Genomic DNA, 15,222 nt, shown 5'->3' with positions numbered 1-15,222 from the left:
GATCACCTCCCTTGACCTGCTGCCTGTGTTTTGCCTAATGCAGCCTGGGAGGCTGTTGGCCTGCTTTGCTGCAAGGGCAGGCTGCTGGCTCACGTTCAACTTGTCCACCAGGTCTTTCCCTGCGGAGCTGCTTTCCAGCCGGTGCCCCAGCATGTCCCGGTGCAGGGGGCTGTTCCTCCCCAGGGGCAGGACTTTGCACTTCTGCTTGCTGGACTGCGTGAGGTTCCTGCCGGCCCATTTCTCCAGCCTGTCGAGGACCCTCTGGATGGCAGCACGACCCCCTGGGCTATCAGCCGCTTCTCCCAGTTTGGTGTCATTTGCAAACTTTGTCCTGTTTCCATCCCATTGGATTACAGCTCTTTTGCTGCTTGGAAGACCCAGTCTTTATCTCTCACGAGGTCACATTTCTAGTCTTCCCTTCCAAGGGGGTGACCAGAAGCAGGTTCACATTTGCATGTATTTCTCCAGAATAACTTCAACTTTTTCCCTCTTTTAATGTCTTCGCAAGCTGCGCTCCCAGCCTTTCTGTTCTGGTTCTGCTTGTGTTTTTGTGGGCTCTGTTTTTGGCACAACGGGCAGTATGGAAATATTTGGCAAATAATCACCCTTCAATTCCACAGGCTGTTCCTTAATTATCCAGTGTGCTTTATTATCCTGAAGTCATAGTCTTTTAAATTTAAAATTTTATGGACACAATAGTTTGGGCAAAAAGCAAAAACTGGTTATTAAGTTTCAGCATGTGGTGCCTGGGTGGTCTTGAGCTCCTTCCAGAGGAGCTGGCTTCTGTACAGGCGAGCAGGCAGCTGGCTGCTCTGCTCAGGGCTGCTGCGGAGCGCATTGCCACGCAGCCGCTCCACGGGTTGCGCTGCAGCGCACAGAGCTCCTGAGGGGCCTCCGCTCTGCAGCGTGCCTGCAAGGCGAAGACTCTCTTGGGTGTCAGGCTAGATTTGTTGGAGCTTTTTCCTGAAAATATTAGCTTTTAGGTTTGATTATTGGTGTTATGCCATGAGAAACATCAAGTTAAAAAGCTTATAATGAAACTAAAAACAGTCAAGGTGTTGCCTGGGTCACAAAGAAAAAAAGTGAAGGTATGTGATTGATCGCATTACACCTTCATCCGTTGTAGCTCTGGCTATTGTGCATCTGTCGTGTCTCGCAAATGCTACAGGGGATACTGTGAAAGAATGTCTCGTGGGGAAAAAAGAATTATCATTGGTACATGCACGTAGGCAGTGCCATTTAAACTTTTAAGTAATTCCAGTCTCACTTTTAGGTGTTTTACTTTGCATTGAAACAATTTCTGTTGATTTTTTTTATATGCAATTCTAATTCATATTGCAAAAGGACAACTCCTCATCCACTGTTGTTTTTTTGTACTTTAGTATGTATTGCTGCGACACAATTGACCATGTTAGCTACTTGCAGCAACCCCTCTATTTCAAAGAGGAAGGAAAAGGACATGGGGATTTTGAGGTATGACTGGGAGAAGTTCAGCCTGGTGCAACCCTGATTTTTCATGAGCAGCCTGGAGAGTTCCCACTCTGTCTGCTGTTCTCAGAAACGGACAGACTGCAAATCCTGGGCAGGGTTTCAGGGTGCTGGCTGTGGAGATCTGCTGCTCTTCCTCTGACCCAACTACTTTGCCAGATCTTGTCTGTTCCTTGTGTAGCTGCAGAAGCTGCTGGTGAGGTGAAGGTGATACAAGCCCTATTTATACTACTCATCATCAGTTGTGACTTTGATATGTCACTGACATTTTCCTGAGGGAAAACAAGAAGTAGTGGTTATTGTAGTATCTCATGTGAGGTTCAGTGTTAGTCAGATGTGGAAGCCTACTTTTGTTTATTGTGGGTGCAAATTTTTTTTTTTAAGATGGTATGGTAATTTTTTGCGTTGGGAAGGATGAAGACAGCTGAAACGTAGGAATTAATACCACTGACTTCCTCTAGTGCTTGCTTAGCAGCACTTGGGTTAGTCTCTCTTGCAGCCTGGTTTCCTACAGAGCCCCGATAGCTGACAGCAGTATGGTGGATCTGTAGCTCTTGGTTTATGTCATGTGCATTTTCACTTAGTTCCAAACTTTTAATAAATATTGCACACTTCAAATTTAATGCTACAATCTTGCTGTGGATGTCTTGACTGGCTTTTCCTAGCGCTCACTTGGTCGAAGAGGAGGTCTTTCTGAACTTTGTGGTGCCAAAGTGAGCAAGGGACTTGCCATTAAAAGAGGAGAAGGAGCTTCCCCCTTCAGTCGTTCCTGGATATATCTCATCTGGGGCTACGTGTGGTGAGTGGAGTAGGCTTTCTGGTAGAGAGGGAGCATCTAGTCTCCGAAGGGCTGCTCCGGTGTCGGACCACCTCTGCACTGTGACTTGCTGCCTCCCTTCCAGTGCTCGTTCCCTGTCTGGCTGCCCTGCCCAGGTGTCTTCCCGGCTCAGCCGTGCTCCCGGGATCCGTGTGGCCACGCGGCTCCCGACGCCCCAGTGCCCCGGGAGCTCTGGTGCTCCAGCAGCGCGCCGGGTGCGTGCTAGCGCACGACGGGCTGTGGGGTGCAGGTGCTGGGCGAGCTGGTCTCCCCGCTCCCTCCCTGCCCCGGGGGGGCCCTGGCAGCTAGGGAGGGAGCTGAGGGTGAGACAGCAGGGCTGAGCTGGGAAAGGCAACCCTCTGTGGGGAGGGAGGGAGGGAGGGAGGAGGAACTGGCGGCTGGTGCTGCTGAAAATTTACTTTTTTTTTCTCACGCGTCCCTAATGCAAACAAACGCTTTCTGTTTCTGAGGTCCCTGCACATCCTTCGGCCTTTCTTGCCTCCTCTGCTCTCCTCTCCCTCCTGCAAGAGCTGACCGGTGTCCTCTGTTCCCGAGGGGTTGTCCCCAGGTGCTGCCAGTTCCCCCTCCCCGTAGGGAGTGGGGAGGGAGGAGAAGGTCTGGCTTGTGCAGGAGAGCCGGCTGCCTACCCAAAGAGTAAGGTGCCCGCCGGAGCAAGCTCATAACCAGAGAAATGCTGGTCGCTTTCATGTGATCCGGGGCCTGTACTTCTGGGAGTGAATCAGTGACATCAGCCTGAGTTTCCTGGTTTCCCTTTTTAAAAGAAGATCGCAGAATCTTCTTTAAAAAGATGGAAAAAACTGTGAAACACCACCAGAGTTTCGAGAGCAAGCATATGTAATGAGAAAGCAGATGTCTACAGTCTCTATAATGCACAAACGGCAAGTCATTTTTTAATGTAGGAAAACTTTAATTGCACTGCTACTTTCAGTTCTTTGTAACTAAGAATAACCTTTGCAATCTAAAATACTCATTAAATGACATAGGTTTTTGAAAGTGCCTTATATATTTCCCAAACTTTGAGACTAATCAGACATATAGCTTGTAAGTTGCTTTGAGACTAATCAGACATATAGCTTGTAAGTTGCTTGTTCGGAGCTATGTGGTTTTTCCAGTGAACCTGACAAGTTTTAACATGATCTGAGTGAAGTATGAAGGAAGAGAACCTTTATTCTGTATAATATAATTAAGAGAATTCAAGTATGCTTGCCTTTACTGAAAGAGGTGAAAAGGAATACAGTACAAACCTTTTATATCAAACTCAGATGTTATAGTTACTGAATCTTACTTTATATGAATTAAGCTCTGCCAGGAAGTAAGTTATTGAAACCATGAACCCTCCTGCACTTTGATTCATGTCTTAGAAGGAATCATTAGTAGAAAACCATTTTTTTGCTATTGGCAAAAAGATAACACGTAATGTTTAATGAATGAATAAAAGGTTAGTTAAAGTCGCGCTGTTTTGAGAACTTTTCACACTTTTAATTGATCTGATACTCAGTTTATGGTTCCAAGTCTGGTTTTCAGCAACTGCGTCTTAATTCCTGTCTTCTTTTCACTTGAGGGTGATTAAGAGCAAGAAGATTCACAGAACGACCTATCAAATGCCTTTCAGATGGTCAAAGATCACTTACCTGTCACCATGGTCGCCTTCCGCTTGTCTCTGAGCTGCATCTCGAAAGTGCCTTAGACTCCTCCAAAATCCATCTTGAAACTACAGTAGGCATGAGAGTATTTCTTGCGATAAGGTAGTTAAATAAACCATATCTGGAAGTAAGCTTTTTTGCTTCCGATGGCTTTTTTTGCGATACCTGATCAGAGAGTCAAAATTCCCCTGGCCAGGAGCAACTGGAGCAACTGGCTTTCTCATTCCTGGGAATGACTCACATGCCAGGGTAGGTGAGCGGTGCGCTCCCGCTCACTTCCTGGCTCCGGAGCAGCTCAGGCGCCCAGGACGCAGACAGTGATTCACCTGAGAGGTGGGTTAGTGCCTGTTAAAGGCAGCAGACTTCGTGCAGGGAGACGTTGCAAACAGTCTGAAGTCGTGTTTTACAGCAACCTGTGCAACCGTGCCTGTGCCTTTCGGATAATATGGTTTTGTCTTCAGGGTGAATGTGAATTTAGTGTGATGCTGAAAAACCTTGTGCTGGATAGATGCAAATATCTGCTAATTGAGATTATCTTGTCAATTATTAATTTGACTATATTTAGACATCTTTAATGTTGTGCTTTGAACAGATCCTCTCTTCTAAATAGCCTGTAGGATGAAAGCAAAATGTTAAGTCTGTAACTAAATATTTCAGCTAAAATGACTAGACTGTTTACTGCATACTTTTTACTGTTATGATGTTCTTTAAGACTCTGACTGTGAGCCCACTGACTCTTGCAGTCCTGCTGTCAGTGGTCCTGGGTGTACACAGATTTAGAGCAAGACAATTTAGTGCTTTAAGAGCATTGAAATACTCGTGGGAGTAGTTATATCAGGACAAAATTCTGCTTTGTGTCCGTAGATGATGAAGTGGTTAAAGTCTCATTTCTGCCACCTTCTTAAAAAAAAAAAAAGGCAAATATGTATCTCCCTCATTAAATCTTCAGGAGAAAAAGAAAAATAATCTTAGTGCTACGAGAGCAATGTCTGCCAAGTCACTTTTCTTGGACTGCTCTGTCTGTTTTGCCTGGACTTCTCCATACGCATTTTTTACTTTTTTCCTCAAATCTGAGGGACTGAATCCCCAGCCCCCCTCTTCTGAGACTGGACAGCCTTTTGCATAGGTGCCCTTAACAGCTGCATGGAACCCTGTGAGGAGGCAGAGCAGGAGCAGGACCTACCAGCTGCCTCCCCATAGTGGTGCACAGCTTCTTCTGGCTCTGTGTCCAGGGGGGGCCCTGTGCTAATTTCCACATTTCTGCTAGTGGGCAGACTGTAAAATTCCCACTTGCCTCAGGACCTCTCCCTTAAATCAGGTACAGTTCCTGATTGTAGGAGACTTCTGACTCGGCTCATCTTTGAAGACCAGGTTTTGCAAGGCAAAACAGATAATGCCAGTGAAGCCAGCAGGAACAAGTGTTACACTTCTGTCGTATGTTTTCAGCTTTATTACAACAAGCTGCCTAAGTGATCTCAGAAACTGGATATTCTGACATTAAGTGATGGTTCCTGTTGCATGCACATACTGGAGTGCACACATTGCATCACCTGAGGATGGAGGCTTTTTCTGCAGTTAGGGACAGGAGACTTGACGAAGTCTCTGCCTCTCTCAGACCTTGCACGTGGCTACGTAGGACAGTGTGTGCCAGCTACCATTTCACCTTCTTTCAGCTGTCCTGTGTGCTGCAGTGTTTAGCAGCTGCTTGTGTTTTGTTCCCCTCCCAACTGCTTGTCCTGTTTCTAGACTAATGGTGCCTTCTGTTTTTCCTTTCCTTGGTTCACTTCCTCCGTGGCTTTCAGTCATTTTCCACCCTAACTTTACTTGTGGTGATCTAGTTCTGTGTTCCGAGTGGAGCCTGTGTAAGACAGGAGTACGTGCCTGACTGATGGTCTTGTAGGCTGCTCCTTCGAGCTAAGTTAAGCCGTGGCGAGGGCAGTGAGAGCCACCCTGGGATATGGTGGTAAAGGCTATCATCAGTGCAGCTCAGGTATGGTGCAGCTCACTGCATAGCCACGCAAACAGCTTGATTTCTCAGCATTAAATCTCTTTCAAGGTGTTTCTCTCCTATCTCTGTAAATCACTGTCTTTGCTCTCTGTCAAGTAGGAGACCTCATTCTTCCTCTGGGGAGCGTACAAGACTGTTTGTCTTGCCCTTTCTCCTGTGGCTGTGCGGTAGCTGGGAGGCTCCAGAGCTATGAGAATATCTGCCTTTGTTCATCGCTTTTTGGATGGGCCTTGTACTATGAGCTCTTTGGTTGACTTTCAGCATGATCTGGTTTACCTGAAGACAGGGTGCCGTGCATATTCTCTGCTGATTTTGGGGTTAGCCTCATCTCCGTCCTTTTGAGAATTTGGGGGATTTCATTTAAATCTCTTTGTTTCTTTGCCCTTTTGGGGATTTCTCAGATCTGTTCTCCAATACCAGGTGTTTGATGCTGGAGTCAGACCTGTCTATACTCAGCTTTGCATCTTACCTTAGCATCACTTTTTCGCCACTGTGGTCTCCTCTCCACTTGTCACTGATGAAACAACCATTGTCCAAAGGGTCTATTCTTTGGCTTTGTTGCAACTTGGACTTCTCAGTGCTTGTGTTAGAGCTCTGTGAGTTTAAGCTCTGACAGGGTGACGACTTCTTGGTCTTTTCCCACAGGTATTACCAGCAGTGATTTTCTGTCTGTATCTTGTGCAGCTTGATTGTGCAAAGGACTCCTGTACCCGGTATAGCTGAGTAGTGTCATGGTCTGTGACTGCTGTTCTGTGCACACAGATATCTTCACCACATGTCTCAGGCCCATTTCCCATTTGATGCTGTTTGGTTCACCTCTCAGATACTGCAGCCTTTCAAGGAACCACTTGGAGATCAGGCTTGCTAGTAAGTGACTTGCTGCCAGCAGGCACACGGGCCCTGGCGATGAGTGATGTGAACGGGGCTCACAGTCCTGATGCTGTCAAGCTGAGTCCTGTCTCTGGATGTCTGTTCATGAGAGAGAGCTGTGTGAAGGTGGGTTCTTGAAAATTGACTGGGATTAGACTATTCAAAATTCCCATCCTTCAGAAACCTGGCTCTCAAGAGCTATGTCTGAACACTCATGCAGATGTGATGGTGGACACTCACTTGTTGGAGGCCACACTACATGTAGTCCTTCAAGTTTCCTGAAGAGTTTGATGTGTCTGGGGAAATATTGCAGAAGTTGCAGGAGAAATCAACCTCTCTCTTCCATTGAGATACTTCATAATAGATGGTCCTTTTCTGAGATGTTTGGACAGCCCAAAATCTCAGTGTCAGAGGTCCTTAGAGGAGCAGAGACCTCACAGCTTGGGCACTGAACAAAGCGTTCATGCTGCGTTGGTCTTGCTTCCAGTGTTTCTGTGCACAGACTGCCTGATAGCATGGCCCTCAGCTGGGGGGCGTGATAAGCTCCAGTCTCTGTTCTGAGGAACAGCAGACCCCTGGGACCAGCAACTTGGGAACCTGGAGGTCTGAGTACCGTGGCTGAGGGCTGGGAGCGGATTTGCAGATAGATCATAAACAGTAGTTTTAACAACTTAAATCTGAAAGTTATGCGCTTGACTTTTGTTTTGCACAAGATTGCGCACTCCCAAGCTGGGTGCTGTACTGTGTCCTTGGCAAGGGGCATGGTTTTGACCCTGGGCTGGTGCTGGCAGATGTGCCTGCTCCTCTGGTCTCAGTCCTGCAGGCTTCAGTCAAGACATGGCATGACAGTGCATTATGGTTTGATTCGTGCTGTTCTTCAGGCACTTCTAATGCTGGTGTTGTCTTAGGCTGGGGTCTAAGAAAGAGTGCTGCAGGACATGTCATGGGGAAGAAGGGAAAAAATTAGAAGTGAAAACTGAAATGTTTAAAAAATATAATTTAATTTCTTACAGAGACCCAAGCATTTAATAGTCGGTACTCTGTGAATGGAGTTAACAGTGGTCAAAAAATAAATAGATTCATAAAAGCTACATGAGAAAGTTTGGTTTGGGTTTGTTTTTTTTTTTGCTTGTTTTTTGAATGTGGTGCAATGGCACGTTAACTTTTCTTTAAAATCTCTGTAATTTGGTGTATCGGTAAGACTTAATGGGTTAGATACCACTGTCATAGCATCCCCTAGCAGGCTTTTAATTCAGACATGTTGTCTGGCTGTTCTCAGGCTGGAGCAAGTCAGGACTAGCTGGCACATGAAAAGGAAATGCTATGGAGCTTGTCGTAAAAACAGCGCAAAAGAAATGTGAAGCTCTGATGTAAAGAAAAGCTGAAAGCTAACCTGTAACTTTACTATTGTTCACATTATTTAAAGGTTGGATGTCCCTTTTTGTATTCTGGTGATTAGAGAGCAATTCTCAGATTTCATAAGAGCCTGAACAACTTTATTACAACAATTATTGTGTTGCTTCATTCTAAAACTGCTTTACTATCATATTTAGCAATATGAACTACAGGGTTATTTTAAAAGCAGATTAGCCACCTGGATAATATATGAGACTGGATTTTTATTTTTTTCAAACATAGAAAGTGGTAGCAGGATTAGAGCTTGCAACACTGGGAGGATTCCTCCAGCGTTATACATTCAGATGTAGAAGATGGAGGTGCTTTTGTTAAGTGGAAAAGTCTTGGAAGAGTTTGACACATCCCCTTTCCTTAGGTGATTTACTTCAGTGACTGTTTTGATGGCTGTCAGTTAGTTAAGAACTGACTTTTTAAAAGCTCATTTCTTTTTTTCCTCTATCCTTGAGTTCCTCACATGATGTTGATAGGTAATCTGAAGTTACACACCTTGGCTGGCTGATCCTGTCTATAGACTTAGGTCTATTCTAGTGCCTTTAGTTTTCCCATGCGACCTCCTGGCTCTGTGCGTTTGTGTATTGTCGTATGGGTAAAATCTTGGTTGCTTGACATGGCTTCCCAGTTCTTGTTCATGATGCAAATTGTTGTTTTGCATTTCTAATTAATTGAAGTACTGCTTTATATTATGAAAGTTTTCTCAGTACTCAGAGTTGTAGGAGCCATGATGGAAGGATGTGTATTGCTGTGCCAGAGAGTCGGGGTACGTATGAAGTGCAGAATTTGCCTTTAGGCATTCAGGAATTAACTTGCTGTCCCTCTGAGGAGAGGCAGTCCAACACAAAATCTGGAAGGCCAGATGGTGAGTGTATTAGGCAAAGGTATAATATATTTCCTTTTTCTGAAGCACAAGTAAGATAAAAAAATACAAAGAAATATATGTAAACCTTTGTGTACCGAAATAAGATTGATTTCCAACAAAATTTGACTGCCTAGTAGTGCTCTATAGTTCCCCTTTGGGAACCCAGCAACCTGTAAAAATGTTTAGAATAAGTGTCAATAGTTTTTGTGTGAATCCTCAGCCATAGGAGCCTGGAATAAGGTTCATTTGTCTGAACAAGTTTAAGGCCTGGTGCCAGTTTTCCAGCTTCTAGGTTGTCTGTTGCTTCTAGTCTGGAGTGTAGACAAGCCAAGCAAATGAACATTTGGATGCAGAAAGGAAAAGCCCTGCTGCTGCCTCATGGTGGTGATTGACTGGAGTAAGCACACATAAGGTGGAAATGTTACATGCGTTTACTCTGTCTTGTACAGCTGCTGAATCTAGGAAAGGTTTCTCTCAGCAGCTCCTGAGTGTCAGTACCAGCCTTTTCAAGTTAAGTTGGGAGAAAAATGAGATTTGGAAAAATGGTGACTGTTGTATTTAATACGCTGATAAACTTTACTGAATTACATGAATTCCTTGACTGCACTAAAGAAATCTGGAGAGCCCAGAAGAGCAGCTTTCTATGGCATACTGCTGGTCATCTCTACCTGTGGTCTAGGCTGATGGCTTCCTCATCTCTGATGCAAGTCTGTTCTCAAAACCTGTCTCCATTTTGGCTAGCTGTAAATACAAAGTATTACTTTGGTTATTTTTCTGAGCCTTAAAAAGCAGAGACTTAAACTCTGAGGCATTTTAACTGTTATGATTCTTACTTCCACCTGGAGGCAGGGATCTAAAAACTTGCAAAAGAAAAGTACAAAATCCCAAATGTTAGAATTTAGGGAACTTTTTAAAGTGGATCAACCAGATGTCCCATCTGTGCAGTCACCTTGCATTTCTCTGCTTCGGAGTTTGGCAACTCTGGCTCCCTTTTACCTACCTAAGAAGCAGCAGCTGAAAAACAAATGATTAAGACTCCTCTGAAACCTTTGGCACACCCCTTATTTAAGGAGCAACTCAGCCCGTTTTGTGGTTACACCCACCCTTACATGCAGGCTCCTCTTAGTACTTAACCGTGTGTACTGCCAGTATGTGTGTGCACAGTGTTAAATGAGCCTTGTAGTACCAGCAGTAGAAATGAGAAAATAAAACCCCCAAACTTCCACGGTGGAATAAATTTTCTGTTCTTCAGCATTTTTGTAGTTTATCACTGCCATATTGCTCATTTTATGTTACTGTCTTTCTCTGTAATAACCACAAAAATGGGCCAGAGTTCCACTTTTAAATCCAGAGCTGAATGTAAGTCTGTGCTGAGAGTCCTGGGGACCTCCATGTTAGTTATGCTGGTGTGATTCATTTGTGAGAGGGAGGATTGAGCTGCACAGTTTCATGCTGATTTCTTCCCTAATATACCCAAAGTTCAGGAACACACATTTCCATGGGCACCTGCCTGGTGGAAGATCACAGCTGATTTACAAACCGTCTTTTCCTGATGTTAACTCTACTCACTACATTAATTGCTGTGCTATGTCAACAGACTTAGAGAAACATTTTCAGACTCCTCGTACAATTCTTTAAGCAGTTGCTAAAGTGGTGACTATTTTAGCAGCTAAGAATTTAATATATTTACTCCTACTAAAGTAGCTAAATTAATCCTGTTAAACAGTATATGTGTGTGGGGAGAGAGGAATTAATTCCTGAGCAGCATTTAATCCTGAGGGGAAGACACGGTTTGAGATAATGTTGATTTATAGGGAAGTTTGGAACCAACTGGTAGCTGATTGGGGATTAGTTCAGTTTCCAGTTGTAAAAGGGTGTTACAGTTATGGAAAGTATGTAACATGCCTAGTGGAGAAGATGTAGTGAGTAGAAATTGCTAAATAAGACGTACATCTACCTGTGTGGCAAAGGCTGGGGAATCCCAAAGGCAGAGGTAATTAATGCACAGTAATCTAAAAACAGCTTTGAAAAAAATCAGGCTGTGGGGAGAAACCTGCGTGATTGTATTAGGCTGCTGTAAATATTTAATTTCTAAAAATAGCAATCAAGTGGTGATCAAAGTGTCTGGCATGTGTGAGAACGCATAAAGCTAGCAGGAGAGCTTGAGAAGAAGTGAAGTTTGTTACTAAGGGACATGACTGTTTTCTCAGCGAGGTGCTGGGGACTCTCACACTTCAGCTCCACAGTGCCACAAAGCAGCAGGAGATGAGTGTCCTGGTATGGGGTTGGGGGCAGGAGGGGTGGTGGGAGTTTACAACAGGTAGTAGGGCTGATGGGAGAGCGCAAGTCGTGGTGCTTTCCTTGAGGTCCCTTCTGCAATGCCGTGTCACCTGAGCAGCGTGTGATGCAGAGGTGGTCCTCTGGCAGGTATATCAGGGGACAAGTAGCAGTAGGAACGTGTTGTTTGAGAAGCAAGGAAGCATTGCTGAAGGCTAAGGTAAGCTTAACGGGTTTTTTTTAACATAATTTGTGGAGTTGGAGTCAATAAATGGTTGGTATCTCATTCGTGTCTTAAAATAGTGAAATAATTTGCAGGATTTTGGATTAGAAAGCAGTTTCTCTTTAGGCATAGTTCGTTTGGAATTTCCCTATGGGATAGCTAAGGGAGAGCTCTGCGAGTGGTGCAGTGAGCCAGGTGGAGAGGGATTTTCTGGATGGGGAGGGTTAGGCGGTGTTGTTTGCTGACTTCTCTTTGCCTGTCATTGAGACTGGGAAGGGTGAATGTGCTACCGAGCACATTCCCAAGGGCCGGTGTCCCAAGGGGGACATTTCTGGGTGTTCCCCTCTGGCACGTGGTAGAGTAGGGGTGAATGCTGTGCGGCTCTGGGGTGCCCTTTGCAGGCGAAGCAGTCCTGGGTTGTCTGCTGGTCCGGACAAGGAGTGTTGGAACTCTGGAGTGTTGCTGACTGTGTCCTCCACCAAAGTCCATGCTGGGAGTGGAGAGGAAGGATGGTGAAACGGTGTAGGTGGTAGGAAAGTAATTACATGTGTGAGAGAGGTGGGTAGGGACAGGGAGGGACCGAGTCCTCCTTCCCTCTGTCAAGTACGGTTCATCCTCTTCCCTGCCCTGCCATGTGCCAGCCGAGCTGACACCCAGTGTAAGAACTACTGACATACAAAGTCAACAGCTCTGGGTTTTAATCCCAAATAAAGCTAAATTGTCCTTAGAAACAGCCACAGTCAGTAAGCTGCTTAAGTTTTAACAAGTAAGGTTTTTTTTGTTTAAAGCAGGTAGAATTACTCTCTAGATTGTCTTAAGTTATATGAAGGTACTTTAATTCATAGGTTATTGGTTGTCTGTATTCTGTGAGGTGGACATGATTTAGTGACCAAATTAGGAAAACCTCTGTTCTTGTTCGCTTTGCAGAGCCAGCAGAGCAAGACAAGGCTACAAACTGATCATTTTTAGTTGTATGCATCATTGATGCTGTTTTTCCTATTTGGACCGATGTGGTTATGGCTGTGAAGTCGCATGAGTGGCTCTGAGGTAATACAGATTTCTGTGTTGTGAGTGCAGCAGTACTGTGGCTTGGACAGGCACAGCCAAGGCACGGCTGGGCTTCCACAGCTTTGGTTAGTGATGGTGGTATCAATGAGAGAGCACAGCTCGGGGGGAAGATAGGTGTTAGATCAGGGCTGGCAGTTGAGTGACAGCTTTTTGCCTATTAAGGCTAAGCAGTGAGCATAAATAAGGAAATCCATTGTGCTGTTTTTATTAAGTATTAATATTGCAGTACAACCACACTTTCATTTTTTACAGCAGAAGTACAACAAATTATTTCTAACTTCTCTATGATTATGCAGAGACTGTGGAGTGTGAAGCTGCAGAATCAAGATTCAGTAGCAGTCATCCGTGTGTCCAGTTCGGTTTTTGGGTTTGTATGAACTGTTTTCTGAAATGTCTTTACTCTCCTGCATAACACCTTTTCTACAAATGGTTTGCACAAGAACATGTATATCAGGGGGTCCATGCATACGTTTGTGGCAGCCAGCCACAGAGTGCTTTCTTTGGCAACAAAGAGCTGGTTCTGCATACGGCAGTCCATTCGGGTGGTCGTTTGACTCAGAGTATAGGGAACCCTGCTAAAATGAAAGGGGGCAAAGCATAAGAAAAACACGGTAAAAATGATGAATACTTTCCCCTTGATCCTTTGTTTGCTTTTTTTGTCTTTCTTCTGTGTTTTTATGTAAGACTCATATACCTTTTTGGCAATAATTATATAAAATAGAAACATGAGGATGAGAACAGTCCAGAAGATGAACTGACAGGTATAATTGACAGCTTCGTGCCATTTGAGTCCAAAGTAATTCTTCAATGAGGCACACTTCTTCACGGATTGGGGTGTTGCTTTCTTGTTCGATAAGATCATGTTAGGCAGAGAGAGAACAAAGAAGAAGAGCCAGACTAGACCCGCAAGGATCTTTGCTGCAGTCAGATTTTGTACCCAGAACTTCCCAAAAGGTCTTACAATCTTGAGAAATCTGTCAAAAGCAATGAGACCGAGTAGCACTATGCTAATATACATGGTGTCATAAAATACCACAGCTGAGAAGCGACAGACAAAGGCTTTGAGCTGCCATGGTCCCAGGCCAGAGTCCGTCAGGATTTTCAGAGGAAGCATCAGGGTCATTATGAAGTCAGAAACTAAGATGTTTTTCAAGTAGACAATGAAAGTTGACGTGCTTGGAATATGGAAGAAAGCCCAAAAAGCCAGGCTGTTCAGTACAAGTCCCAGAAGGAAGATGAGTGTATACAGTACTGGGAAGACCAGCTGGGTGACTGTGGTGTCTCGGTGGCACGGTGCAGAGGAGGGTACTCCACTGGAGTTACTGACAATACTCTTGTTTGCAAAATCTCCCATTGTTTGAAATAGACTTGGGTGAAAAGAAGAGAGAAAACATGTAATTTAAAATTACTGTATTTAAAATTACTTGTTCCTTACAGCAACTGGCAGGTTTACACAAATAAACCCAAAACAAGAAGGTGCGTTAAATAGACTGACCGATTTCTCTTCTAGTTCATAGAAAATATAAATCTTTGCTGAAGTTTAAGTTGTTTACAGACTAATGTCTAATGAAAACTTAAACTGGTATATATTCATTATGGAGGCCTAAGTTAATATAATAGCAAGATATAACAGCAGATTGCGTAGACCACCATTTGTCTTTACATGGAAATGTATTTTAACATTGAATAGAAATTTTACAGTTATGGCCAAAAGCAAGGTGCTTCTGGGGAAGCGACTTTGGTATTTCTTACCAAGCACACACCATTTTTCCTTTCTCAGCATAGATTTAAATAACATTACCAAGGTAAGATGCACACTGCTGGTTATCAGCCTCTGACATCTGAAAGCCAGATGACCGAGTGCCCCATCACACCACGTGAACGCTCCCATTGTGGAAGTACCTGAGCAAACCTGGCAGCAGCTGTTTCAGAGTGGAGTCTTTGGCTATTTCTGGTTCATCCGCTGTTCCTCTGCCGACAGAAGCCGTGAGCAAAGTACTAAGAATACGGAAATGTGTAGAAAGATGAGACTTTTTCTGTTGGTGTGTTGTGTTGTTTCCTTCCTCATTTTCACATATTGCCTGAGATAATCATATTTGCTGTTGCTTTTCTCTCTCCCTTTTGCTCTCTGTCAGAAAGTATGCTACCTCCTCTTATACTAATAAAGAAAAAAATTACTATGTCCATCAAGACAGGCACATTTTTTGGCTTTTTGTTTGTCTGGGGCAAACCTGATGGCACCTACACTGTGCCATTATGATTTGGCTCCTTTAGAGACATGGGATGAGCAAACACAGAGTGTTTCCTGACAGTTTTCCAGGATAATCCTAAAACGTAGCTCTGAGTTCTTGTTTGTGTGTGTGAATTCCCCTGTTCTGGACAGCACTAGTCATTGTCAAAAGCACGAGCAGAAAGTGTGCTCAGAGCCACCCTTACAATAGTTTACTTGGCCACAAAATCATGTGCACTGACATATTCAGAAACTGTATCCTCCCTCTGTAACCTGTTAATATTGACACATGAACCTGAGCTTGA

The 15,222-nt window shown here is 44.3% G+C and overlaps 2 protein-coding genes across 8 annotated transcripts in view; one reads left to right on the top strand and one right to left on the bottom strand.

Moving 5' to 3' along the window:
* MED12L (mediator complex subunit 12L) overlaps nt 1-15,222 on the top strand; it is a 152,036-nt gene that overhangs the window by 84,222 nt on the left and 52,592 nt on the right. The window lies entirely within an intron of this gene.
* Nucleotides 12,894-14,665, bottom strand: P2RY13 (purinergic receptor P2Y13). The gene is made up of 2 exons (XM_049803769.1): nt 14,590-14,665; nt 12,894-14,054 (listed from the first exon to the last, which is right to left on the bottom strand). The coding sequence occupies exon 2, from the start codon at nt 14,039-14,041 to the stop codon at nt 13,010-13,012; it is 1,032 nt and encodes a 343-aa protein (XP_049659726.1). The 5' UTR covers nt 14,042-14,054; nt 14,590-14,665; the 3' UTR covers nt 12,894-13,009.

The sequence above is a fragment of the Accipiter gentilis genome, chromosome 6 (assembly GCF_929443795.1).
Source record: "Accipiter gentilis chromosome 6, bAccGen1.1, whole genome shotgun sequence".
Lineage (NCBI taxonomy): Eukaryota > Metazoa > Chordata > Aves > Accipitriformes > Accipitridae > Astur > Astur gentilis.
This window is presented reverse-complemented; position numbering and strand designations above follow the sequence as displayed.